Genomic DNA, 25555 nt, shown 5'->3' on the forward strand with positions numbered 1-25555 from the left:
AGGAGGAAAAATACAGTGTGTAATACCGCACTTTAAATTGCCTGGAAAATGGATGGGGAGAGGAACATTGTGCAGACAGTGCTAAAAGCAAATAACACATTCAAGGATTTTTCTGTCTCTCTGCTTCGTTCGCTCTCCACACTCGCACACAAACACACAACACGCACACAAACCTTTCTCTCTTTCGGGCAAAGTGAATGAAGCTCTCAGCCGGACAACAACAGGCGAGCGGCGGAGCACGCGAGAGAAAGCGGGGGGGAAAAGGGACATTCGGCGGATTTATGGAAATGAAGAGCGGAGAGAGGCTCTTAGGGAGGCAGCCACTTGAGCAAAGTGGGGCGTGCGTGTAGAGGAGGGGGGAGGTTTAATCCTAGCTAGGGAAACAGCAAAAACAACAGCCAACCCTGTTAACCTCGCCGTGTTTCCTGGACTGGGCTGGGGAGGGCGTGAGGTTTACAGGCATTAGAGAGCAGCACTAAATTTCCGATTTGATTTCATCATGTTGGGAAATAACCTTTTACAGTGCCGCTCCCTCTCTCTCCGTCTTCATCCATCCACTCCCTCTGTCTCTCTGTGATGTTAACTGCTCTTTGGTGGGTGATAGAGAGGCAGCATCGCAGTAATTCCATTAAGGTTGCAGCCCACTCTTTCAGGGCTTTTTTCAGTGTTGTGGGGATGCACATTTTTTTTCACATGAGCAATTTTGCTGTTTTTAGTAATAGTTGAGAAGTGGCCATAATTGCTGGAAACAATTTTGCAGTTTGGCCAACACATGAGGCTTGCGGGTGAGCGTTCGTGTTACGAGCCTTTGGCAGTGAGTCGGGGCCAAAGCTGAAGTGGCTCCATCAGTGGAGCGCACACTCGGGTCTGAATGAAAGATCTCGATGTTTACTGTGACATTTTTACACAACCGCAATTTTACCATAACAGTGAAGATAAAACGTGATGCTGCGTGTGTGCAAATACATGAAGTGCAGAATATTTGAAACATATACAAACAAGTGTTTGTTTTATTTGCATATAATATTAAAAACCTGATAAACCTGCAGGGACATGACAGAGGAACATGAAGGTTTCCTCCCACATTATCTTCTCTTCACTGTCAAATCCACATTTCTTCTTAACCCTTTAAGACCGACCATAGAACCAAGTCCACCAGAGCTTATATTATATGTTTACATGCTGTGGAGCCATTTTTGGGAGCATTTCAAGTTGCTATACATCAATACAACCATTATAGCCCAGATTTTAATAATATGTCTGCATTAAGTGCATAGTAATTACATAAATTGCAAAAAAGTGCAATAAACTACAAAAAAATTGAAAATCGTTTTTGTTTTTTTAACATGTATTTCTAGTTAGAGAAATTTAAGAGGCTTATCCCTCAAAACTGTAAATACAAAAAAGTTGCACAAAATAGTTTCCCACCACAGGAAATTTATTTTGAGTGTCTTCATAGTTTTATTTTTGAAATACACCAATTTTCATACACTGCAGGAAAAACGAAAATAAATATTATAATGCAAATTTGCAAAAAAGCAGCATATGCATCAAAATAAACTATTTCCAGCAGTGCAATATGAGTCCTAAGCATCCCAGAAACGACACAGAAAGTCATAAAGTCAAACATAACTTTTAAAAACACCAGTATAGGCTCATGAGGCCCTGATGGTAAAAAAAAACTACATTTCCGCAAAAATGACGTCACTTCCGGTTTCGGGCAGGTCATGGCGGACATGCGATAGTTCGCACTGACGTCTATTCCAAAGTAGGAAGTGTTACAAACAGCTGATCGGATCGGCAAAGCGTGTTTCTGGAATATTATGTTTTTGTTGCTGCAAGTGCTTTTTATGCAGTTTTTGCAAAGTTATATGTGGAAGGAAACTGTGACCGAGGACAAGCTGATGGCATAAGATGTAAGTACAACTCCTCCGGTTTCATATGCAAAAAAAATTATTGCGCTAGCTCACGTGGTTGCAGAGCTACCAGGATTTAAAAATAGTTACGCAAAACAGAGCGTGCAGGCTCACTTGTTGTTTCTGGAGTATTCAAGGCCACGCCCACACTAAGCGTTTTTGGTCAAGGAAAACTGAGCTCCTCTCCAAAGCAGATACATTTGAAAACGGCGTTTTCTTGTTGCAGTGTGGACAGCGTAACCACAGGCTTTCAGAATCAATGACACATTTTAGTCATGTGATGCAGACGTGTGACCAATCAAACTGAGACAGCGGAGGGCGTTACACAGCAGCTGTTTGACAGCCCTATTAAAGACTAATATCAGTCTGTACATCAAATTCTTTAACTCTCACTCGCTCTTGCAACTTTGTACTTTTGTGTTACTCGCAGCAACAACTCCACCTCATTGTGAGTCCGTTTAAAAAACTCAGTGGAAAGTAAATAAGCGGCAGACAGAAATGAGGCGTCGAATCTGGAACGTAAGCGTCTTCGACAGTTTCAATGTGGACGCACAACTCTGTGAAAACGACTGAAAGCGATAGTGTGGACGCGGTTTTCAGAGGAAAACGCCGTTTTCAAATGTATCCGGATTAGTGTAGATGTAACCTAACAGTAGAATGGGAGGCGGAGCCTTCAGCTTTCAGGCCCCTCCCAGTTTGGACAGTTGGCCCTGTTCATGTCTTTGCTGATACCATCCTATGCATGCACTGGGTTGTTGCCTATCACAGAAGGTTAATCAGTATTTAATAAGCTGGAGCCAGCCTACTGTGCTCAGCGCCTGCAAGCTGCTTTGCAAACCACCTCAGTGTCGTGCAGCGTGACGCTTGTTGTCACGGATGCCTGCTCAGGTCTGGAGGTCTTCCTGCTGCTCTACCTGCCTACAGCTTCTCAGTTATGCCCATGAAGAGCGACGAGGTCTCCTAGAACAGAACCACGAATCACTGCAGAAGGAACGACCTTCTTAGAGAGAAACCACACGAGTGGCGAGTGGGAAATTCCCACAGTTCTTTTGTCTTTCTTTGTAGCTGTGTCAAATGACTTGTTTACATCTCTTTGCTAACATCTTAAACTCCAAGTCTTCATATTTCCTAAGAAAATCTTTCATTACAGTCTCGGTTTCGTCTGTGGTGCACTGAGATATCGTTACGGCCTCTAATCCTCCTGCACCGCTCGCCTGTTTCATGTAAAGAAAGAAATTATTTCATCGTCCGCTTTGTACGTACACAAGCTCTTCATCTGAGCCCGATGCACAATGTGGATTTTCTGTAATATATATTTCTGTACTGTACAGAGCATAAATGTTCCTGTAAAACATCCTTAAACACCGCTTGCCATCGGCTAAAACAATGATCCCAGTCCTTTAACTTCAGCCTGGGGTAGCTGTGCCCCTGGCAGGCCGACTCACGGGCTAACACACACACACACACATACCTCTCTCCTGAGCCATAGGTGAGCGTGTGATTGGCGGGTGACCTCCATCGGGTCCGTTTCCGGAGCTCTGCGGGGCCATGGCCGAACCTGCAGACATGGATGTGACATCTTTACCTGCTATGACGTTGTTGTTTTAAGAAAAGCTTTCACATTCAAAGAAAATGTTTAGTGTCATTTAAATTCCACTTTCTGCACAAAAACTGAAGGAAACAGAAACGATTCATATTTGTTTTCTGCAACAATTAAGCCCTGAAGGTCCACTTTTGTCTCAGATGCACAAAGTTCTCACAAAGTTTTCTCCCGCCTGATTGACGAATAAAAAAAAGAGAAAACAATAAGAGCCGCGTATCACGCTGAAGGTTATTTTTTGACTGCCTTTGTTTCTCGAGCAGCGATTGATCGGGTCAGAGGGTCTGATGCCAAATTTAGCCTCTGCAGACGCACAGCGGGCTCAGCACAATTACTACACATGAAGCTGTTGGTGATTCACTATCAGCTAAATGACAAATGCACTTCCAGGAGACATATCAAGTCATTGGACCCCGTGCCACTTCCTTGTGTAAGCATTAAAGCTGCAGCGATCCCCTATAGAAAACCGGAGCCATTCCAGCAGCATCGATCAGGTGGTTGTGCAGGTCTTTGGGCTGCGCCTGCTCCATTGAAATCCAATAGCGAGTTGAGGGTCTGATTAGGACAATGGCAGACAGAGACTATGGCGGATTGATTTGGCCTAGAGGAAGGAGAGAGATGGCAAATTAACCTTTTATCTTCAAACTCAGGCTGGCGACGATGACGGGGGGGAAAGGCGAGGGAAACTCGCCGCTTCTGTCTTTCTGTGGATACGATGTGCAGCGAGTGACAGGCAGCGAGTGCAATCATGAGGGAAACATATGTTCTGTGATGACTATCGGTGCGTGTTTTCAAGATTACAGAGCGCGGGCTGACCCGTCTCCGTGGGAATATGTGGAGAAACTAAGTGTTTCCTCAGGATGACACATGATGAAGTACAAACAATTCTGTCGCTGCTCCCCAAAACTCACATTGAATATAAATCCCTTATTATAGAGGAAACACTTCCCATTATTCAATCACTCAGTAGAAAAGTGCTCTTTGCACAAGTGTGTGTGTGTTATATGTCTGTCCATAGCTGCGGTAATACATGACTGGAGGTGACACTCTCTCCACATAAACAAACCCAATTAAGTCAACATAATTGCTTTGCATAAAAATACATAAACAACATTTCCATCCACCCCCCGCCTACACACACACACACACACACACACACACAGAAATACTTCCACAAACAAGTGTAAATAAACAGAGTCGAGTGCACAAAGACATGCACGTGAGCGCACAAAGCCACATAGGCTACGCAGTGAAACGCCGGCGCACACGCGCGCACAAAGACCCCCCGCCTCACGCATGAATAGATCCAGCGGCGCTGCTTCAAAGGGAGAATATTCGATTAGTTAGTCTGTCACCGTGTTGCAGGAGAGAGGGGGAAAAGTTAGCACGCGAGTGTTGAAGCGACTCGGAGATAACGCTAAAAACACCGGCTGCACGCTTTCATGTGGCGGCAGAAAAAGACGAGAATACAGCAGCGCCGGTGTAGAAACACTCGACGCGTTCACAGCTAAACGTACGCAAAAGAAGTCTTTATGTGCAACATTACAGCAGCGGCGTTTGTAACAGTCTAATAACAGGATGCTGTCATAATCTCAGTGCATCTAACGACGACGTTTGTCTGCACAGCAACTCGACCGCCATCATCTCGGTGATTCATGCTCTTCTATAAATCACTGCCTGTTGTTTATGTAGTGGTTGGAATAAAGAGTGCAGATAGAGCCGACTGCATGTTCTACTCTCCGTGTGCATCAGTTTATGTAGTGATGTGAAGGGTCGCTGCAGGTTCAGCTGCAGGTCTGGTTTCCTCGCTTTAGATTGGCTGGTGGGGACGACGAGGTCATCAGCAGGAGTTTAGTGAACCCCTAAACTACGGAGGTCGACCCAACGATGGAGGCCGGCCTCGCCGTGTGTGTGTGTGTGCGTGTGTGCGTGTGTGTGTGTGTGTAGGGATGCATGCCAGGCACCAGCTTTGCTGTCAGCCTCTGTTTGTTTGGATGGCAGCAGCCTGTGTGTGTGCGTGCATGTGTGTGTGTGTGCGTGCATGTGTGTGTGTGTGCACCACTACCAAGGTAGACCCAGTGAACGCTGCCCTGCATGCTCCACTACTCTCTCCACATACTCATGTAAACTGTCACCAGAGATGAATTAATGCAAAGACAAATGTGCATGTGTGTGTGTGTGCATGTGTGTGTGTGTGTGTGTGTGTGTGTGTGTGTGTGTGTGAGGAAGACCGAAAAATAAAAGAAGATTAGCGACAAAAGCAAACTGCTGAGCACGAGGCCTCAGCTCCGCCCGCTCTGCAGCAAAGACTAAACTTCGTGCACTTTATAATTATTTCACCACCAATTAATGTCCAAACAAAGCTCCTCTCGTCTCTCCTCACATTCCCCCCCCCTCTTCCCCTCCTGTCTCGGCTCTCGTCTCGCCCCTCCTCGCCATCATTTTTAACAAGGTGCCATTAAATAATTACGTCCAAATAAAACAAACAGGCTCCACGGCGAGTTCTGGCACTTTTAATCCACGCCATTAATAATTCATACGCTCAATCTTTGACGTGCAGCTCTTCCCCGCGTGCTGCCGAGAGACGGAGGAGAGAGCTAAATGTCAGCAGGAGCTCAAAGTATAGCTTCGCCGTGTCCGCAGTCTTCCCAGCTGTGGATGGAAATGTGAAACGAATGAAACGATGAAGAAAGGACGCCGAGTTCAGGCGATCCTGGTTCACGTGTGTGTGATTTAACAACGTTGTTTCCTCTTCGATTTTGAAGACGAGCAGAAATCATGTGTTCATCTGCTCCAACAGTCTGGATGTTTCTCCTCACGGCTCTCCACTTTCACCCACTCATCTGCAACTTACACTCGCACAAAGAAATCAGCTCCAATGAATAAGAAAAGGCTTGTTTATCAAATCCATGCATATTCACTTTAAAGCATCAAAGATGGGGCTCTTATTTTTAATTCTCTGTACTTTAACTCTTTTAGACTCTTTGATTCCTGCCTTCAAACACGACTCATTCATAAGAGATCTGCACCTGCGCCACTGTTTGTCTGTAACTCTGACCCTCGGGGCTTCACGCCGATTGTGCCGACGGAGGAAACACAGAACCTGCGGCAGGAAGAACCAGGAACTCTAACACGGGGATGCTCTTTGGAACGCGGCGGAAAAGTCGAATAACTGTAATTTCCCTTTTCTGTAAAAAGCCACTTAGCAAACATCCATTTTTGACTCGTGATACAAAGCAGCCGAGCCAGGAGTAATGGAGTTCAGTGCGTTTTTGGAGATAATGCTCCTCGCTAAAACCCAATCCACGTTTTAAATTTCTCTTCCACGAGGACTGTTGAGGCAACCCCGAGTCTCCTTTGAAGAGAGGGAGTGTGGTCTTTGAAGCTTTTTTCATCAGGGTTTCAAACACAAATGCTGCTGAAGTTCAAAGCCGAGGGAGAGCACTCGTGGCCATATTTCTGTTTTGTTTTCAGGGCCCTGGAAATATAAAGCTTCGCAGTTATTCTGCATGTGTGTGCGTGCGTGCTAATGAAGTCAACCTGAGAGTCAATGAAAAAGCTTTTAATAATTGCCAGAGAAAGAGCCGCTGCATTAGCAGCCGTGTGTGCACGGTGCACGTATTAAGACTGTGTAACACTAAAAGGAAGCAGCTCAGACCTGCAGCACCTTTGAGGTGGGGGTTAGTGGCGTGGATCGGACACATCCTGCAGACGCTCGAGTGGATTGGGAGCTGAGTCAATAGTTTGGGCTTTTTGCCATCCATCTCCATCTGGGGGTGCAGGGGTGCTGCTTGGCCTGCTACAATTTTAAGGTGCACGTGCACTGAGACCATCACTGTTATTCACCGCTGGTGGATTTGAGGTTGTGGCCGCTCGGTGCGTGGACACACACACAAACACACAAACACACGTCCAAACTGTTTCTTACAAATCGCCGACCCCCGGAGCAGCGAGGGCTATTTTTGCTAAAGTGAGGTAACTGTGTCGAGCACTAATAGACTGACACAGAATACAGAGAAACGGCTGCTTCAGCACCATCTCTTAATACAACCCTCAGGCTATAACTGCACACACACCTGCACCGCCCTGCAAACACACACACCCAGGTAATATCCCCTATTTGCCGTGTCTTTAGGGGAAAGAGGCAGATAAACAGCGGGCTCCAATAATGGCGGTTTAGATCTCAATGGGTGCGAGTCAATGCCTCTCCGAGCCGGGGGCTAATGTCAGTTAACGCTCCCTGTAGGGGACGAACGCAGGCCTGCAGTGGCTCGCAAAACAAGCCCTCTCCCAAGATCCTCATTACTTCCAACGCTGAGCAGCAACTGTAAGTAAAGCAAAAGTGCAGCTTAAGCTAAAAACATAGCGAGCGGGATGCGGGGGAGAGAGCGCGAAGGAGTGGAGAGAAAGCAAGAAAATAGGTGCTGGGGAGGGAAAATAATTGCACACTGTGCTCCGGTTAGGGGTTTCCAGTCGGACAGAGTTCGAATGGGATTTCTGTAAACGGCTAACGCAGCAAGCAGGTGCTGTTTTCCTCGTTTTGGCCGACGCTGTGCTTTGTGAATATAATGCTTGCAGGAGCGCGTTTAGCCGTTTCACTGCGAACACGAGCAGCCTTCAGGACGACAGGCAGACAGGGAATAGTTGGCTAGATGGCAGCGGTTGTGCTGCTGGTGGTGATGGATGAAGAAGAATAAAAGGAGGACAAACTCAGAGAGAAAGAGCTGGAGGAGAGATGTGGAGGAATGAGAGAGAGGAACCGAGGCAGAAATAAGGGTGGAAAATTCAGCCTTGTTCCTCGGTGGGAGTCCTGTACCACAGCAGCGCTCTGAGCCAAGAAAGCAGAGACAAACAGAGATGGGGAGGAAAGGGTGGGGACGAGGGAGACACGAGAGGGAACATGAGAGGAGGCGAGCGCGGTGAAAATAATGAGAGAAAGAGAGGGACAGGGACAGCCAGCGGCGGTGTTCCCACCACGCAGCCTCTCAGGGAGTGGTGTGACTGGAAAAGTTGCCCAGCAAAACACTCGCACAAAAACCCGCCCCCACCCTTTTACCCATGCTTTCTTCTAATAACGTGCAGCACAAGCAGAGGGGGAATCAAGCTGGCTGAGCGGCCCTGCAGAGCCTGCTCTGGGCTCAAGGTTTGCAGCTTTTTGGGGAAGTCATTTAACCGCACGTCCACCTTTTTGCATGCAAGTAAGCGCTCCGGTATCGCTGCTTAACCTTTGACCCCAGAACAGGAAAACAACAACAATCATCTGTGGTCACTGCCATAATTACAGATTTAAAAAATAACCACAGACTAGTCCGCGCGATGTGGATATAAAGTATTTTTCAGGAGCTTCACATATAAAGGACCCTCGAGGTAACATACTGGACAGATCTGGCCTTCCCTCTGTCTATCCCTCCTTCCCCTCTCCCCTCGCCCTGACCTCTCTGTCCTTTTCTGGGCCCCGGAAGCTGTTGAAGCGAAGCGCAGATAAACAGCTTAAACTCTCCTGAGCGCTCGCCCGCGAGCTCCAATCACCTTATTAGAAGAAAATAAAAACTTGGAGGGGCTGAGGAGACATGGAGGGGGGAGCAGGCAGACACTGTTAGCGGGACCTCGGAGGACCTCGGTGGAAACACAAAGAGTATTTGTGATCTTGTGCAGCAGACAGAGCGAGCCGGCCTGTGCAGGAGTGTGGATGTGCTCTGTGTCAATTAGTAGCTGCACAAAGTGAAAACTATTGCAGCTTGGCCTTCAAACGCAGTCGGGCACACAGACACAGTGTGCATACTTACAGCCACTGGAGGTTTTTTGCATCACTTTTTTTCCAAGTGGTCAATTATCCCAACAAGACAAAGCTTTAATAACACATCATCACCTTCTATTCCAGCAGCATGAAAGATTCATCCAAAGTTTCTCTGACACCTGAATGAATTATTCGAGGTGCACATTCACTGCAGAATACAAGACCTTCAGAGTTGCTGCGAGGGATTCATCGGAGCAGACCCTCTCGGTTCTGTGAGGTTTCGCTATTTTGTGGCGGATTTAAAAGGTCAGGCCTGTCTGAGCGTTTTCTGGAACACGGTGACCTGACAGTCTTCTGCCGGGCATTTTTTGGTTTGAATCTGTGGAGGCCTCAAGGACAGAGTGTGGGGAAGGAATAATAAACGTGCTGAAACATATGCGCTCATCTCTGATCACCTACAGTGGATATTAAATATTTCTCTGTCAGATTCTGTGTTGCCTCTTCAGTGATCTCACTAAAGAAGACAGCCACACATTTACATCCCCGACTCCAAGGTAACAGCTGCATCTCTGACACATCTGGAAATGCTCCATCAGTGCTAAAAGGTAGATACAGATTTTAGAGCAAACATCTTTCAGGGAGGCCCTTCATATTTCAGCAGGACGATGCTAAACCTCCAGAACATCTGCAGCATCGTGAAACCAAAACCAGACAAAGATCCAGGAAGCCTGAGCAGCTCGAATCCCACATCAGACAACGGGACGACATTCCTCTGTCAAAGCGCAGCAGCTGCTCTCTGCTGTCACAGACTGGAGTTAAAGGAAAACAGGAAGCTGCAGACCTGTGCAGACTTTTAGAGACATGCTGCTGCCATCAAATTCATATTTTCCTAATATAGTTCATTTTTGCACTTTAACCCTTTAAAACCGGTCAGAGCAGCACGCTCTGTTTTGCGTAACTATTTTTAAATCCCGGTAGCTCTACAACCGCGTGAGCTAGCGCAATAATTTTTTTTGCATATGAAACCGGAGGAGTTGTACTTACATCTTATGCCATCAGCTTGTCCTCGGTCACAGTTTCCTTCCACATATAACTTTGCAAAAACTGCATAAAAAGCACTTGCAGCAACAAAAACATAATATTCCAGAAACACGCTTTGCTGATCCGATCAGCTGTTTGTAACACTTCCTACGTCCATCAGGCGAACTATCGCATGTCCGCCATGACCTGCCCGAAACCGGAAGTGACGTCATTTTTGCGGAAATGTAGTTTTTACCATCAGGGCCTCATGAGCCTATACTGGTGTTTTTAAAAGTTATCTTTGACTTTCTGACTTTCTGTGTGGTTTCTGGGATGCTTAGGACTCATATTGCACTGCTGGAAATAGTTTATTTTGATGCATATGCTGCTTTTTTGCAAATTTGCATTATAATATTTATTTTTGTTTTTCCTGCAGTATATAAAAATTGGTGTATTTCAAAAATAAAACTATGAAGACACTCAAAATAAATTTCCTGTGGTGGGAAACTATTTTGTGCAACTTTTTTGTATTTACAGTTTTGAGGGATAAGCCTCTTAAATTTCTCTAACTAGAAATATATGTTAAAAAAACAAACGATTTTCAATTCTTTTGTAGTTTATTGCACTTTTTTGCAATTTATGTAATTACTATGCACTTAATGCAGACATATTATTAAAATTTGGGCTATAATGGTTGTATTGATGTATAGCAACTTGAAATGCTCCCAAAAATGGCTCCACAGCATGTAAAAATATAATATAAGCTCTGGCAGACTTGGTTCTATGGTAGGTCTTAAAGGGTTAATGCATCCTGGGGATTTTGCATTTTATAGTGTTGCAGCTTTTTTGGAATTGAGGTTGTACACCAGGGGTCCCCAATCCCAGTCCACGAGGGCCGGTGTCCCTGCAGGTTTTAGATCTCACCCTGGGTCAGCACACCTGAATCACATGATTAGTTCATTAGCAGGCCTCTGGAGAACTGAAGACATGTTGAGAAGGTCATTTATCCATGTAAATGAGCTGTGATGGATCAAGGACACATCTAAAACCTGCAGGACACCGGCCCTCGTGGACACACATGATTTTTACAGTCTTCTTCTAATTGGACGTCCAATCAGGTCCAAAGGCAGAAGAACAGTGTATTGTTTGCATATGTGGTGATTGAAGAAATGTTCCCTTCACTCACTGTCTGCACACCAAAGGAAAGCAAAGAGGAATCGGAGCTGTGTTTGTGTGAAGTTTGTATCAGGTGCAGTCTGGTAATGAACATGTCTTCAGCTCGTTGTTTGGGAAACACGACAGTCAGCCTCATCCTGACAGGAAGTGACACCACACTGCCAACCTGGAGACAACCTGTCACACCAACCTGTGCATGCACACATTTATCCACAACTCGAAATCTGCAGCAAATGCGAGTTTTTAGAGCTTTAAACATGCACATAAACGATGCAGCATGTCCGATGGATTGTGGGGCTGCTGGGGTTTTATTAACATAGAGACTAGTCAGCGAGCATTTTAAAAACTCTGCTCTTCTTCTGGATGAACTCGGCTCTCCTTCCCACAGCTAAGAGTCAGCTTTGGAAGCTTTAACACTGGCGTTCCCATTCCGCCACACCATCCATCCGGATGAGAGAAAAATGTCTGCCCGCCTCGTCCCCAAAGTCTCATATAGGGAGAAAAATATTCTGAAGATGCTCTCAATTGCTTCTGAGACACTGGGAGGAAGGAGATGTGTGTGCGTGTGTGCATACAAGGTAGAGGAAGAGGAGGTGGAGGTTGGCGGTTGAGCAATGTGATTTCTGCTTGACTGTCACAAATCTAGCGCAACAGGAAAATCAATTTATCCCTGTGTGTGCCTTTTTGGCTCCGGGAGAGAATCCAAATAGCAAGGCGAGGCCCGGATAATGTTACAGTGTATTGGATTTGCTTCATGGAGAGAGGGAGAGAGAGGACAAAGAAGAGGGGAAGCGAGGAGACGAGGGACGAGGCGTGCTGCGGAGCTTCGACAAGATAGATATGTGCAAGTGTACGGGTGTATGATAGGCTGGCAATCTGTCAGTCTCCACCTCTTTTCACCCCGACTCCTTCTTATTTTCTCTCTCACACACGCGTGCAGATGACACCGTCAGTCATCCGAGCGAGCGCACATACAGAGGTGATTTATGTGTTCAACAATATATGTAAAGTCAAAGCATGAAATCAAGTTTTTATAGGTATTCGTGTTCTTACGTGCAGCTGTGTGCGCTCACGCCGCTGGTGTGTGTGTGTGTTTGGCAGCCAGGTGAAAGGATGACATAATGAAGTTGCTCTCCTCCGACCGTTGTCAGGGGTAACGTGTGTGCTCATCCATGTGACGTGTCGCATCAGTCCACCGAGTGGGGCCGACAGGTGACAAATAAACACGGGGCACGTGTGCACGCACGCACACTCGAACCTACTTTTTTATATTTTTGTGAATAACTGCACACTATATAGACCACGTAGAAAGATGAGTGTATTCCAGACCTGCATTCTTCCTAATGGCCAGCAGCTGGCGTCAGCACAAGTCCAGCTGTTTGGCTGCTTTTATGTCTCACTCGCTGCAACATGTCGCTAATTTCAGTCAGAAAGAGAGCTGATCTCATTGTGTCTGCAGTAATCTGTATTTGATTGTGTTGGGACGTCACACAGCAGAGAGTCAGCGTCCACAGACAGCGTGATAGACGGAGCTGAGGATGTGCATCAGCTGACCATCAGCTGAGTCCCTGAGTTCTCTCGTGTGATGTCAGGGTAGCTACGTCCACGTAGCATCACGACACAATGTGCTGACACATACAGCACGCCTGTAAATAATTTAATAGGACGAAAGCATCAACGCCAGCAGCGCACTGACGTCAGCCGAGGGATCCAATTTATAAGCGGCTGCGATGTTTCCGCTGACAGTAGCCCTAATGGAGCAGAGCAACAAGTCGTGTTGTGTTGTGACTTCTTGAGTGGAGCTGAAACTACTGCAGACAGGTTTTTCACACTAATTAAAGTGTTTATTAATGCTTGTGTTTTGTTGTTTTTTAAAGGGCACTACTTTGAATATTAAAGAGCACCATGTGATGGCACCGGAGCAAAACTCTCCCCTCGACGTAAACAGATCCGGGCCTCTGCGCTCGTCTCTCCTCGCCGACTTGCTCCGAAATAAAGAGCCGACGTTCGCTAAAACGTCCCAACTTGTGACAAAGTGTTAGAAAACCGGGCGTTAGTAATCAGATGTGTGCTAACCACATTAGTTCTCCCGTGTCTGTGCGAGGCTGGCTGCTCCTTGATCTAATCCAAACTGATCGTAGTACAGCCTCTGAAACACGCCAGATGTTGCTCGCTGCTCCACGCTTTATCGCCGTTTATTTGGCACGGGGAATATTTTTGAATATTTTCTTATTAATCACGTCCCAGCGATCGGTTTCGCTTCCCATCTTTGCCGCTTCATTCCGGATTCTCGTCATGATTCTTGGCACGCGCGCCTGGAAAACCACTGTCCCAGTTTTTCATTAGCGTCAATCACTCCGGTAAGCGGCTGTGAGGGGAACAGCAGGGGGAGGAGGAGGCGGCGGCGGGATCTCGCTCGAGACATTTCGCCCCGCCTCGTCAGAGTGACTGACGGGTCCGAGACACGCCGATGTGCCGGTCAGCCGCTCGGCTGTGAGGAGAGGAGGCGGAATGACAGCGAGGCCGCTCGTGCACGCTCGTGCACGCTCGTGCACGCTCGTGCACGCTCGCGCGCCTGTTCCAAGCAAATCAAATCCACACTCTGTGTTTATCTAAATGGTTATGTGCTCCTCTGTGGCCTCGGGAGACAGACAGCCACACCGTGCATTGTCTGATAATCCTGTTGCTGCCGTGTTTAGCCTGCCATATCTCAGATAAGGCTACAAATCAGATGGGAGGTCCTCCACTACCAGTCGCTCTCAATTCATTAAGGCTCCGAGTGGATGGGAAATATCGCCCGGACGTGGATGTCGGATCCACAGGTGGAAGGAAGACGGACGTGATTAAAATTCCCCCGCCATGTAGGGACGCGTTTCTACAACGCTGTGATCAAAGACTTAACAAATGTCTCGTGTGCTGGGACAGAAACTGAACAGGACATATTCCTGTGCCGTGATATTCCTCAGCTGTGAATTATGAGTTCAAATGGGCCCGAATATCAAAGTCTAGACGTGTGGGGTTGATATTATTTAGTCTTCTGCTGCAGCTTCATCCTGACTTCTAGCCGGCAGAATGAAAATTGATCTGGATGGATCACATGCCGAGTTGGAGACGAGGGGAAAAAAGAGATGCTATTAAACAAAGATGTTGGCAGATTCATGCGATGGGTTATCGGCGCCACTCTGAGAAAGAAAGGGGTGAAACTGCTCTGCAAACACCTGATGACCGTCTTAAACGAAGACGCTGATTAGGTTCAAGTGTTTGATGCGAAAGCTTTATCCTCACCTTCAAATGGCACGCTGTTATTTGTGAAATCGCGGTTCCGCTGCGGGGTCAGTTTTCTACGCGACCTTTTTAAAATGCTATTTAAAAACAAATGAAAACAGCAGCATCAATGTAAAGGTCAAGCAGAGAGGTGGGCGTGATGACTGGGATTTTCTCCAGGAAGCAACAAGTGCAGCGACGGAGCTGCTGTAAAGACGCTGCACAGAAAAAACCCAAACGGAAACGTCTAAACACATCTAGCCACGCCCCAATCAGTGATGTCACAGCTGCTCGTCTTCATCAGCTGTCAAAGCGTGCACGGCTGCACGGCCCGGGTCGTGTTTTGACAGTTTTTTTAATTTGCTTCCCAACAACAGCCTCGTTTGGTGGCACAAAGCAATTTCCCTTTAAGCTGTAAAGCAATTTTAGGAAACTTCCCAGGGAATCCACGACGGAGGTACAAGATGTAAAACGCGGCGCGGCGTCTGCTTTCAGCTGCAAATCCTGTCAGTGACACTTTTGTTTGTTTGCAGTGATTAAACTAATACAATTATCAACTCTAAGTTGCACATTTCATCAAGACGAGATTCGATTATGAGGATACGGATGCTCGTACTGTCTCTGATGGGAAGCCTACCTGGTGCAGAGGTGTTGGCAGAGGGTCCGCTGGCAGGCGAGATGGGGCCTGAACCCGAGCGGGACTGCTGGGACTGAGTGGAGCCGGCCGGGGAGCCGACGGGGGACGGAGAGGGCCCGCTCCTCTGGCTGGGGAGGTGGGGGGAGGCGTGAGGGGAGAAGGGGGACTGTCCCTGGTTACCGGTGCTCCCCTGCTCCCCTTGGCTACTGCTGCTGCTGCTGGAGGAGCCCCCGGCGCCAACGGCCGAGCCCAGGCCGGCCTCCCCGGTGGGGAGGTCGTCAATGGAGCCGGACAGATCCTGGAACAGAAGAAAAGACTTCCAGTGAGTATTTACAAAGCTCGCTCGAGCATGTGATGAGAGCTGACGTGCAGCAGGTGGCGAACGTAAATGTGAGCTTCAGCGAGCGCAAAGTTTCCACCTGCGTGTCAGAAACGCACAACTGTGCTGCGAAATCCTCCTTTACAACCAAAAGTTAACAATGCAACATATTTCACAGGGTTTCATAAGGTGCAGAGGTTAAAAGATTAAAGGTTTGGTTTGCGTGTGCGCGAACAAGAGCTGGTGGCTTTTCTGGGAGCGACTTTCGCTGCAGTGACGACGGCGGTTAACACGGCAGAGGAAACACCCACAGGAGAAACCGCTACACCGGCTGCTGCGGTGGAAATGAATTGTAATGGGCTTTGGTTCAGACCAGGGGTGAGTTCATATTACAGTTTGCATTCCCTGTGGTGAGGAGAGCGAGTGTGTGTGTGTGTGTGTGTGTGTGCACTTAGCAGATACCCCCCACTCTAAAACAATTCCAGGGAATCCCCGGGAATATCGCTGACAGGATCCTGACAACACAAAGGTGTGCAGGAAGCGGGAAGGACGGCGGAACGGGAGAGAAGGAAGTAAAGAGAAGACCAGATGTGATGTGATGAGCTGTGATGGAATGTGATGGCTGCCTGCTAACCACACGCCACGCACGCTCGGACGCCGGCTCAGCTGTAGATATCTGTGGGGGAAGTCACCTGTGAACGACCTCGGTTTCTGGCTGGTGCCTGCTCGGGGAAGGGGAAGGGTGTACGCCAGCTGATCCTACCTGCAGCACCCGGCCTGTTGACCAATGTACTCGTGAAGCACCTGAGCCCTGCGTGCACGGCCACGCCTGTCACCGCACACACGGTGAACAAACCCAGATCTACGCCTACGAGCAGAGAGGCTGTCTGACATGTTTGCTGTGATGTGGTCCAGTCTACTTAAACACTGTGTGAAAATGGTTCCAGTCGAGCCACTCGATGGTTTTGCTGGGTGCAGAAACTGCACATGACTTTTAGGGGTTTTGCTGTTTTTCACACCAGCACGCACCAGTTTGGAAGTTGTTAGGAAGTTTTACAGCTTTCCTACTGACACTGGCGATGGTTAAGATGTGCTGACGTGTTGATTGTGGCTGGTCATCGGCTCATTTGCATATTTTCAGATTGTGTTCACGTAAAGAAAGCACGAAGCTCGTTTTTCTACATATGTCAGAGCGAGCTGGAGAAACGTGGGCTGAAACCAGCCGCGTGCTCGGAGTTTATCTGCAGCAGAGGCTCTTTGTGTCACAGCCAAACGACTTTTTTCTTCCTCTACCAGCGTGTAAAATCTCAAAACCCGAGACAGGCGTCCCCCATCTCGCTCCATCCATCAAGCGTGGCTTAGCCTGTGGAACTGACAACCAAGTCGGTGTGGCAGTCTGTCCACGGCTGCTTGTTTTGGTTAATGCGATCTCGGCGCTGACACACAAAGCCTTTGTTTTCCATCATGCTGCTGCGAGTGCCCACCCGCTCTGCCAGCCTGTCGCCTGGCATTATCTACCCCCGCTCAACTGAGCACACGGGGCACTTGCTTTCCTCTCTCGTGCTCTCTCTCCTTCCCTTTTCTTTCCCTCGCCCATGGTACCACTCTGTGTCCCGGCCAATCACGTCAGCCAGCGTTCTGAGCGCAGTGATGTAACGCGCCGCCTCCGCCAATGGGACCCAGCGTTATTTTTTGGCTGACCGGCTGCCTCGGGTCCGCGCCGTTTGACACGGCGGGGTTACCGTGAGAGTTGATGTAACCATGGCGATGGCTTTTCCAAAACACCGAGCTAGTCGGTCGTACAGCTACGTTGTTAACCCACAGGCTAATTGTGTGAATGGATGGGAATAATTGCATTTCACCTAATTGGGAGCTGTTGCCAGCTTTTCCAGTGGCAGTTTCGGGCTGGGAAAATGCGTACCAGTAATTCGTTTAAAGACTGTTAGGCTCATTTGGATTATACACACACTTGAGCACAGCTGCGTGGCCCGAGACCAAAAAGGAAGAAGCACTGTGCAGCCCAAAAAGCCGGGCGCGCTTTACTATAGAAGCGCACATTTTAAGGGACGCTTTAATCAACGACCTCACCGTCAGCGTTCACGCGGCTGCGTGCTACCTGCAAAGAATCAAAGGCAGCCAGCGAGTTAACCAGCCAGGCAGGCACGCGGTCGGGGGATCCAAACGCCCAACAATCTGGGGCCCCGATCCAAAGTGGCCCAAATCCAATTTGTTTGGCTCAGGGCTGCAAATTGCTCTGTGCATTGAGTCTCCAAATAGCTGTCAACCACTCCCGCTTGGCGTCCTGTATCGCTTAATTCGCTCCTGGAGCATGTAATTGTCATAATAAGAAAAATATTGAGGTGATAATAACCAGTTACTTTGAGATGCCCCCCCGCCCGGCCTCGAGACGCGCGCGCACGCACGCTCGCGTAAATGTGGTCGCATACACACACATAATGGGCCGAGACCGCCATCTACACATTTCACACAACATTGGAGAGGCAGTCGCTCGTGACCCTTCACCTCGCTGGTGTCGGCGCCTGCCTGCGCGCTCGTTTAGTGTTTGTGTGTGCGTGACAGCAACACAGGCTGCCGGCCTGTCACAGCAAGACATGCTTGAGCACTGATGCGGCCGAGGGGACAGATGAGGCAGCGCGCACACACACACACACTCCCCCGTTCCTCACTCATACTATTGACCTGCTCTCACTCTCTCACTCGCACACACACCCTGGGAGGGGAGAAGGCATCAGTGTGAAGCAGGGAGCTGTCACATCCAGCAGACTGCAGGCCTTTTCCCCTGACCATGGTGCTGATGTTGTCTCCTCTCACCACACACTGGGAATTAATCAAAGTTGCTATGGAGGAAGGCAGCGAGCGTGTGTGCAAATGTGGTTGTCTGTCTAGACAGGGAGGAGCCAATGGCTGCAGCTTCCTGTGGGCTACAGGAAAACAGAGCTGTGGAGAAACTAGCCTCTCTCCTCTTTCTGTCTGCCCCAGTCAGAGGTGCAGCGTGGCTCCGGGCTCTGCAGCTAACCCGAGCCTGAAACACAAACTCAAACACAGCAACAAAAACAACCTTCTCTCTTCAACTTTTATAACTCCACCAAACATAAGAACACGGCTCTAATATTCTCCTCTGGTCCAACACGGACGTCTGCACTCGTCGTTAGCGGTCAGCTCCGTCGATTTACTACACATAAATATTTGATCTGGCTGCGAGAGTCTCTGGGCACACAGGTTGTGAAATATCTGCACACATGAAGGATTACATTTTTAAAAATTCAGCAGCAACATCTCTTGAAACAGGCTTCCTATTACTATAGATAATCAGAGAACAGCTGTCAGCAGTGTTCACGGGGACTCTTTCTGGAAATGATGTTTTTGAATTATTTAAATGTCACTTCTTAATGCTGTTGGCACCACAGATCGAAAGTCCTTCGCTGCGCTGGGGGAGGCTGTGGGAATACTTTCTATCGGTTCTTTCAGCGGACTTTTGTGCCGTGAACATCTCTCTTCAGACGTGTAAAAGACTAAAGAGAACCGATCAAACCTTTTCCCGCGAGTATCATTTCAATGAAACGTGAACATTACCTTGAATTCTTTTCAGTGTGCATTTCATTACAGCGCTGATGTTTTTTACCGGTGTGACTATACATCCATACAGGACCCGCTTTCACAGGTCAAGAGTGAAATCCATTATGATGTTAAACCTTGAAAAAAATGCGCGCTCGGCTTCGCCGCGCCGCAGCGTGCGCTGGAATAACACCTCGGCGGGCTCGGAGGCCGGTTTTATTCTCCGTTTCTCTTCTCTGGGTAAATACGATGATGTAAACTGTAATTAACTCCAATAGTTATCGTTTGCAGGCCTGAGGGACGGGTCTTCTCACGGCAGCGCCGCGCTCGTTTATCGGCTCCGGCCGCAGTACTTTCTATCTTTATGGTGCACTGGAGACGAAGAGGAAACACTATTACACAAAGATGCTTTTTTATCCGCTCCCCAAACCGGAGATTGAGGCAAAATCCAAATGAAATGCCATGCAAATGAACCCAAATGGACTGCTGAATGTCTGCGCGTGTGTGTGTTTGAAAGAGGGTTTTAATGCGACGCCCCATGTAGAGCACCAAACCGTAATACCCTTCAATAAGTGCTATTAAGCACAGGAATAAGAAGAGGAACGAGAAGACGAGAGACACTTTGTGGAGGAAGATTTAACATAACACCCACTCCATAATTTCCCTCTCTGATGTCAATCAGCTGGAATGTGTACCGAGGCTGCGGCGATGATGGTAATTGGTGACGATGATGAGAATTGATAGAAATGAAGATTATTTAGACGCTCGCTAGCTGCGCATCATCATACACCGTGCCGCCGTTTTAATATTTCTCTTTGGTTCGCGCAGGACTGTGCAGGATACGTGCACGTGGGTGTGCTGATGTCTTTATGTGCGTGTTTGTGAAGATAAGAGTTTGTGAAGAGTCTCTGCCACTTCCCGAGGGTATCGAAGTAAAACCTTCTGTGAGGACGAGAGGCAGACGCCGAGACTCCAAATACACTCGGGGGAACTCGAGATGTTTGCCGTGCTTCGGGCTTGCCAAAAACCCATGTGGGCTTTAGGCTAGCACCCAGCAGGCAGTGAAATATGTTAGCGTGCCAGCCCGCAGACCTCTGCCTGGTGCCGCGAGCTTCGAGGATGAGTCTCGAGCGCCTTGAGCTTCAAACTGCCAGTCATTTACGCCTGCCCTGGACCGCCACGGCTCCACTGACCATGACTTGGCAACAGTCAGAGCACAGCACGGTATTTAGGGAGTTACGCTAAAGCACATTAGGATACTCTGCATAACATCCTCCATGTTGGTTTGCATGAAGGTTTTATCAGGATAGTGACCTGAGAATCATGCATGAATCAGCTCTGTGGATTCCAGTTGTGCATTTAGTAAAACCAACCAGATGTCACAGGCGAGCAGATCTGATTTGCAAACACCGAGTCGCCTAAATCCTACTTTGTCATGTGTTTCACTCCTACTGTAATCTGTGACCGAGGCTGCACGTTCACAAACAACTTTTCCTGCTGGCGCTTCATCTTTTCTATCCAGTCAACGATCAGGACGCTTAAAGTCGGCGAGGATGTGATGTTAAGATTGATGCACAAACATTTACAGGTGTACAGGTGTTTCTTGCACACCTGGCCTGCTGGGCAGCATGCTGCGGAGCTGTTCTAGGTGTAATTAGGTTTCCTAAGCAGTCATAATGCTGCATTTGTAAGGTGGAGCGATGATTCCCGGCTCTGATGTAAATATATGCAGAAGCAACTCTGCACGCTGTTCACAGGACAGAGGCCTGTATTACTGAGCAAAACGCTAGTTTGAACCACAATTTGTGAATACAGAGGAACTATTTTGCGGTTTAAAGAGCAGCCTGCACTATTTGGAAGTCTACATTGTTAAAGACAGTCCCTTTGCTCTCCGTCTGTGTTTGCTGGAACAAAAGACGCCTAAGAACAAACCGTTCAGGGCTTCCCAAAGTTGTGCAGAGGAGAGCCACCGCAGCACTAAAAAGCACTTTTCTTTTCACTCCTGCTCACTTCACAAAGCCGCGACAATCTCTTGATGATACCGCTGCATCTTGATAAGAGCCAACGAGAGCTTTGTTTTTCAGCACCGGCGCCGGGATGAAAACCTCAGAGCGGTCCTGGAGTTAAGGGGTCAAAGAGTCGCGCGGACGCCCGATACAGGATACCAGCCGAGTCGCTGGGCTGGGGGTCGACGCTGACATCGATTTCACCAAATTAACAATTACTGCTTGTCGTAAGATAGGACGGGGGCTCGCTGAGTGATAACTGCCCGGCTCTTAAGCTTCTCATACTGCGGAGATACGGCGAGGGCCACTTTGAAAGGGACATTTGAGGCCCTATTACCCCTAAGCTGTTAAAGACGCTCCAAATCTAGCACCGCTTGTCTCCAAACCAGAGGGATTAGCGTTGAGTTTCATTCCGATTCCCCCTGATAATATGCCGAGCTGTGGCAGCTCCAAGTGCTTAGCCACTGGGTCGTGTTCACTTAACGCCCCCCACCGTTCCCAGCACCGGCGTAATGACGGGAAAGCGATTCGAACGAGCGACATCATCCTTTAAGTGGCTAAATGCACACAGAGGCCGGCCATCTTTGCTCAGGTACAAAGTGGAAGACGCCGCAAACACCGCCACCTTTCACTCGGCCATCGGTATGCTGCGGCGGTTTAACGGCGGCCGAGCACGCTCACTGTCAGAGCTGCTGAAAGTTTTTTTTATTAGTCCACAAAGGTTCTTCACACTTTAGTCCTTAGTGCACACACACACACACACACACACACACACACACACACTCCTCGTGCATATGGTACGACAGCTTTTCTCCGTGCCCCTGGTACACTGTGCAGAAACACTTTGCCACACACACACACACACACACACACCCTATTTGTTCTGCACGTATTGGTTCTGCTAATGTTTTTATTTATGGCATTCCAGCATGACATCCTGCCATCCTCCCTCCCCCTCCTCACCTCTCCACTCACCCAAGAGAGAGCTGAAAAACAACGCATGACACACAGTGTGCATATGTGTGTGTGTGTGTGTGTGTGCATGTGTGTGTGTGTGTGTGTGTGCATGTGTGTGTGTGAGAGAGAGATGGAAGGAGAGTGAAATAAAGAAATAAATAACGGGGCCCAAATTCCTCATTTCTAATTCAACTGCTCGTTCAGCTTAACCTCTCTCTCCTCAGCAATTAAAGCGCACGCCACATCCTTCACGCTGCGTACAGCCGAGGCTAAATAATGCAGGGGGCATCCAGCACCCGCATCCTTTATCATCCCAAATGACAGCCATTTGCATATCTCCCCAGTCAATTAGAGCGCGGCGGAATAATCAGCCCATAATTGGGGGAGAGCGTCGGTAATCACCCGCCCTGGCACACCGACAGGGCCATTGGAGGAGTGAGGGGGGAGAGGTTGGGTGTGTGTGTGTGTGTGTGTGTCGGGGAGACAGTCCACCCGACTGCAGACTCTTCACTTCAAACTAACACGTCCAAACAACCCAACTTCTCCCTGCAACGCTCTCGTCCTCGCTCTTCACTAATTCGCACGTAGCAGCTGCTTCGGCCTCTCAGACTCGGCCACGTTGTTTCTAAACGATATCTTTCATCAAACGGGTCAGTAATAAAAACACAGGTTTCGTTCCACATGTCACGTCTACATCAAAGCTCTGCTGGCGTCCAAGCGGGATTCGACGCTTCACGATCGCTGACGTCAGTAATATGTTTTATTTCCGTGCCAGCGACTCGCTGCACGGATCTGCCCAAGGTAACGCGGAGCGACGTGTTCCTGCCTGCCTGGGAGTCTTCTGTGAAAGCTTTTAAATTCACACCCTTTTCCTTTTATATGGCAACAAAGCAGAACAAGGACCGGCCCAGAACGCTGTGAGAGAGAGCGCTGAGACACTGGGGGGAAAATCCCTCGCCTGTCCCCTTTAGATGCAGACAGAGTCGTTTCATGGAAGTTTTCTGGGCAGCTTTGAAGTGCAGCAGCTTCATAGGCTGTGTGTTTCCTGCTGAAAGGGGAATGACCATTTTTGTCAAACAACGTTTCCTTTAATACGCTGTAACCTCCCTTTCCTCGCATGCTTTGGTGCTGTCCTCTGAACATGACAAATAAAAGGACGACTGGAGAGAGAGAGGGAGAACGAGGGGTTGACAGTAATGTGTGTGTGTGTGTGTGTGCGTGCACGTGCAAAAGAACATCAGAGAAACCCAGGCGAGGTTAGTTGCCGTCTGCAGCTCCATCCTTTGTGTTTCCCCAGCTGCTTTCTTTTACCCCGTGCCTTTGTGTTTACTCTACCCAACCCAGTTCAACGCTAGCCAGCGCCGCCTCTGTGGCTTTTCAGGTTTACTGCTGCTTTGGAGAGATGAAACACTTCTCCTTGATAGAAGCTGCAAGAAATAAAGACAGGAAGTCGGAGCCTGGGGGGAGGGGATGGAGAGGGACAGTGCGGGGAATGACGGCGGTGATGATTTGGTGCAATTTAACCTCCACAGATGGGGCAGAGCAGACGAAGCAGTTCAAACAGAGACCACAGAAAACACACGAGTGGCAGCGTCCTTTACCGGCGCTCGCCGTCCACAGAAACATCGATTTCCTTTTCTCTCTCTTTTTTTGTGTCTTTTTCTGTTTAATCCACCATTCCTCTACTCTCGGGGGATCTGTGGCATTTCCTGCCAGCCAGCCGGCCCTGCGCTGCATCACTGTCAAAATGACTCTGATCAAAACAGGGGGGAGGGAGGGGGATCTGGTTTAAGAGCCTGGCTTGATTGGTGCATGGCTAAACTCTTCCCCCATTGGACGTTCCGCCTGTCAGCGCGTCTGCCTCGGAAATCTATCAGCCGAGCTGCCGATCAATAACGGGAACGGTGGAATTTGGAGACGTGTGTTATGGTGATCTGTGCACACTAAGAGTTCCTGATCTGTAAATGCATCATGTGCTGCAGCGTCACAGCGATCACTGATTATTTTGGGGAAGAATATTTGCTCAGTTTGACCTTCAGCTGGGATCATTCTGCAGCTCGGATTGAGGAACGTGCATCCAGGATTTGTTCACGGAGCAGCTGATGTTAACTGAAACTGACCCCAAAAACTTGAATCAAAAATGTGCCCACAGTTTTTCTTTTGCTGATTATGAGAATGAAAAATAAAGTAAAGTCCTGAGGGGACATGTTTGATCTGTCTCCGTATTCATCAGGAGACGAGCAGGTGAAAAATGTCGCCACAAAAATTAAAAGAATTATTTGAATATTTAAACTTTTCTGGGACGTTTAAATATGTAAATCGTCTCATTAATTATGCGCTCATTTGCATAAATTAGTAATTTGGAAAGAGCAAAACAAAATATAAAAATAATTCTGCTAAAAGTATAAATTGAGTGAATGTTTGTGAGTCTGCGTTCACGAGTTTGTGGCCGTTTGAGGCGGATGACTCCATCTTTCCTGTTGTAGTATCCGTGCATCCTCACGAGGAGTGTTGGTCAAGTTACTTGAAAAAAGTAATCAGTAACTAATTACTGATTACTTCCCCAAAAAAGTAATCCCGTTACTTTACTGATTACTTATTTTCAAAAGTAATTAATTACTTAGTTACTTTTTAAAAACACGATTTACAACCTGAATAGGTGATAAAGTGATAGATCTTTCAGCCCAATTCTACTTTTTCTACATAATCATCATACAAAATGTAATCAAATGGAAAAGTCTCTTTTTAAAACTTGTTTTATTAGTTTTAATCTTTTAACTTTATGCATCAAGCAAAAATTAAATTATCTGCAACATTTTCTGACTGGAAGAAATTAGTTTAACATTTAAACCTATTTTCTGCACATTCCAGCTCATAAAATAAAATATTTTGTGTGTTTACACTCAGTCTTTCAAATAGATGCAAGTAAAACACAGCAGAAAATAAATAAAGTCAAAGACTAGCGGTCCTGTTGCTCTATTTTCACCTGTAAAGCAGGAGTGGGGTAGGCGGAGGGTTACCCTGGTGCAGGTGTGCAGCGGTCAGTGGAAGAATCCGCGAGTTTCTCTGTGAGTTTCCCATTACGTCGTAGCTACTCGGTGCTTGTTTGGAAGTTTAGGGTTTTTTCGCTGTAAAAAGAAGTTTTCTTCCCACGCACAACGGACACTAATGTTTTTGTCACTTTTTATGGAATCAAACTCAAAGTAAGGTCAGTACTTCCACGCTTTAAACGCTGCACGCTCATACTCTCTCTGCACTCGATATATGATCCATTGTTGATCTGCACACAGCTGTTGTCACGAACGTCGCACTCGCTTACGTCACTGTCATGAGACATTCTCGCAAAA

General features: G+C 47.8%; 1 protein-coding gene across 9 annotated transcripts in view; it reads right to left on the bottom strand.

Moving 5' to 3' along the window:
- Window positions 1–25555, bottom strand: part of LOC146495656 (AT-rich interactive domain-containing protein 1B-like) — a 199391-nt gene that overhangs the window by 37701 nt on the left and 136135 nt on the right. For 8 of the 9 annotated variants that reach the window (XM_085143727.1, XM_085143720.1, XM_085143722.1 and 5 more), the window contains 2 exons: window positions 15351–15648; window positions 3388–3474 (listed from right to left, as the gene is read on the bottom strand). In XM_085143727.1, the coding sequence (XP_084999853.1) occupies window positions 3388–3474; window positions 15351–15648 (385 nt within the window). The remainder of the gene's footprint in view (window positions 1–3387; window positions 3475–15350; window positions 15649–25555) is intronic. The other variant, XM_085143721.1, reaches the window with a different exon arrangement.

Source organism: Neolamprologus multifasciatus, chromosome 19, assembly GCF_963576455.1.
Source record: "Neolamprologus multifasciatus chromosome 19, fNeoMul1.2, whole genome shotgun sequence".
Lineage (NCBI taxonomy): Eukaryota > Metazoa > Chordata > Actinopteri > Cichliformes > Cichlidae > Neolamprologus > Neolamprologus multifasciatus.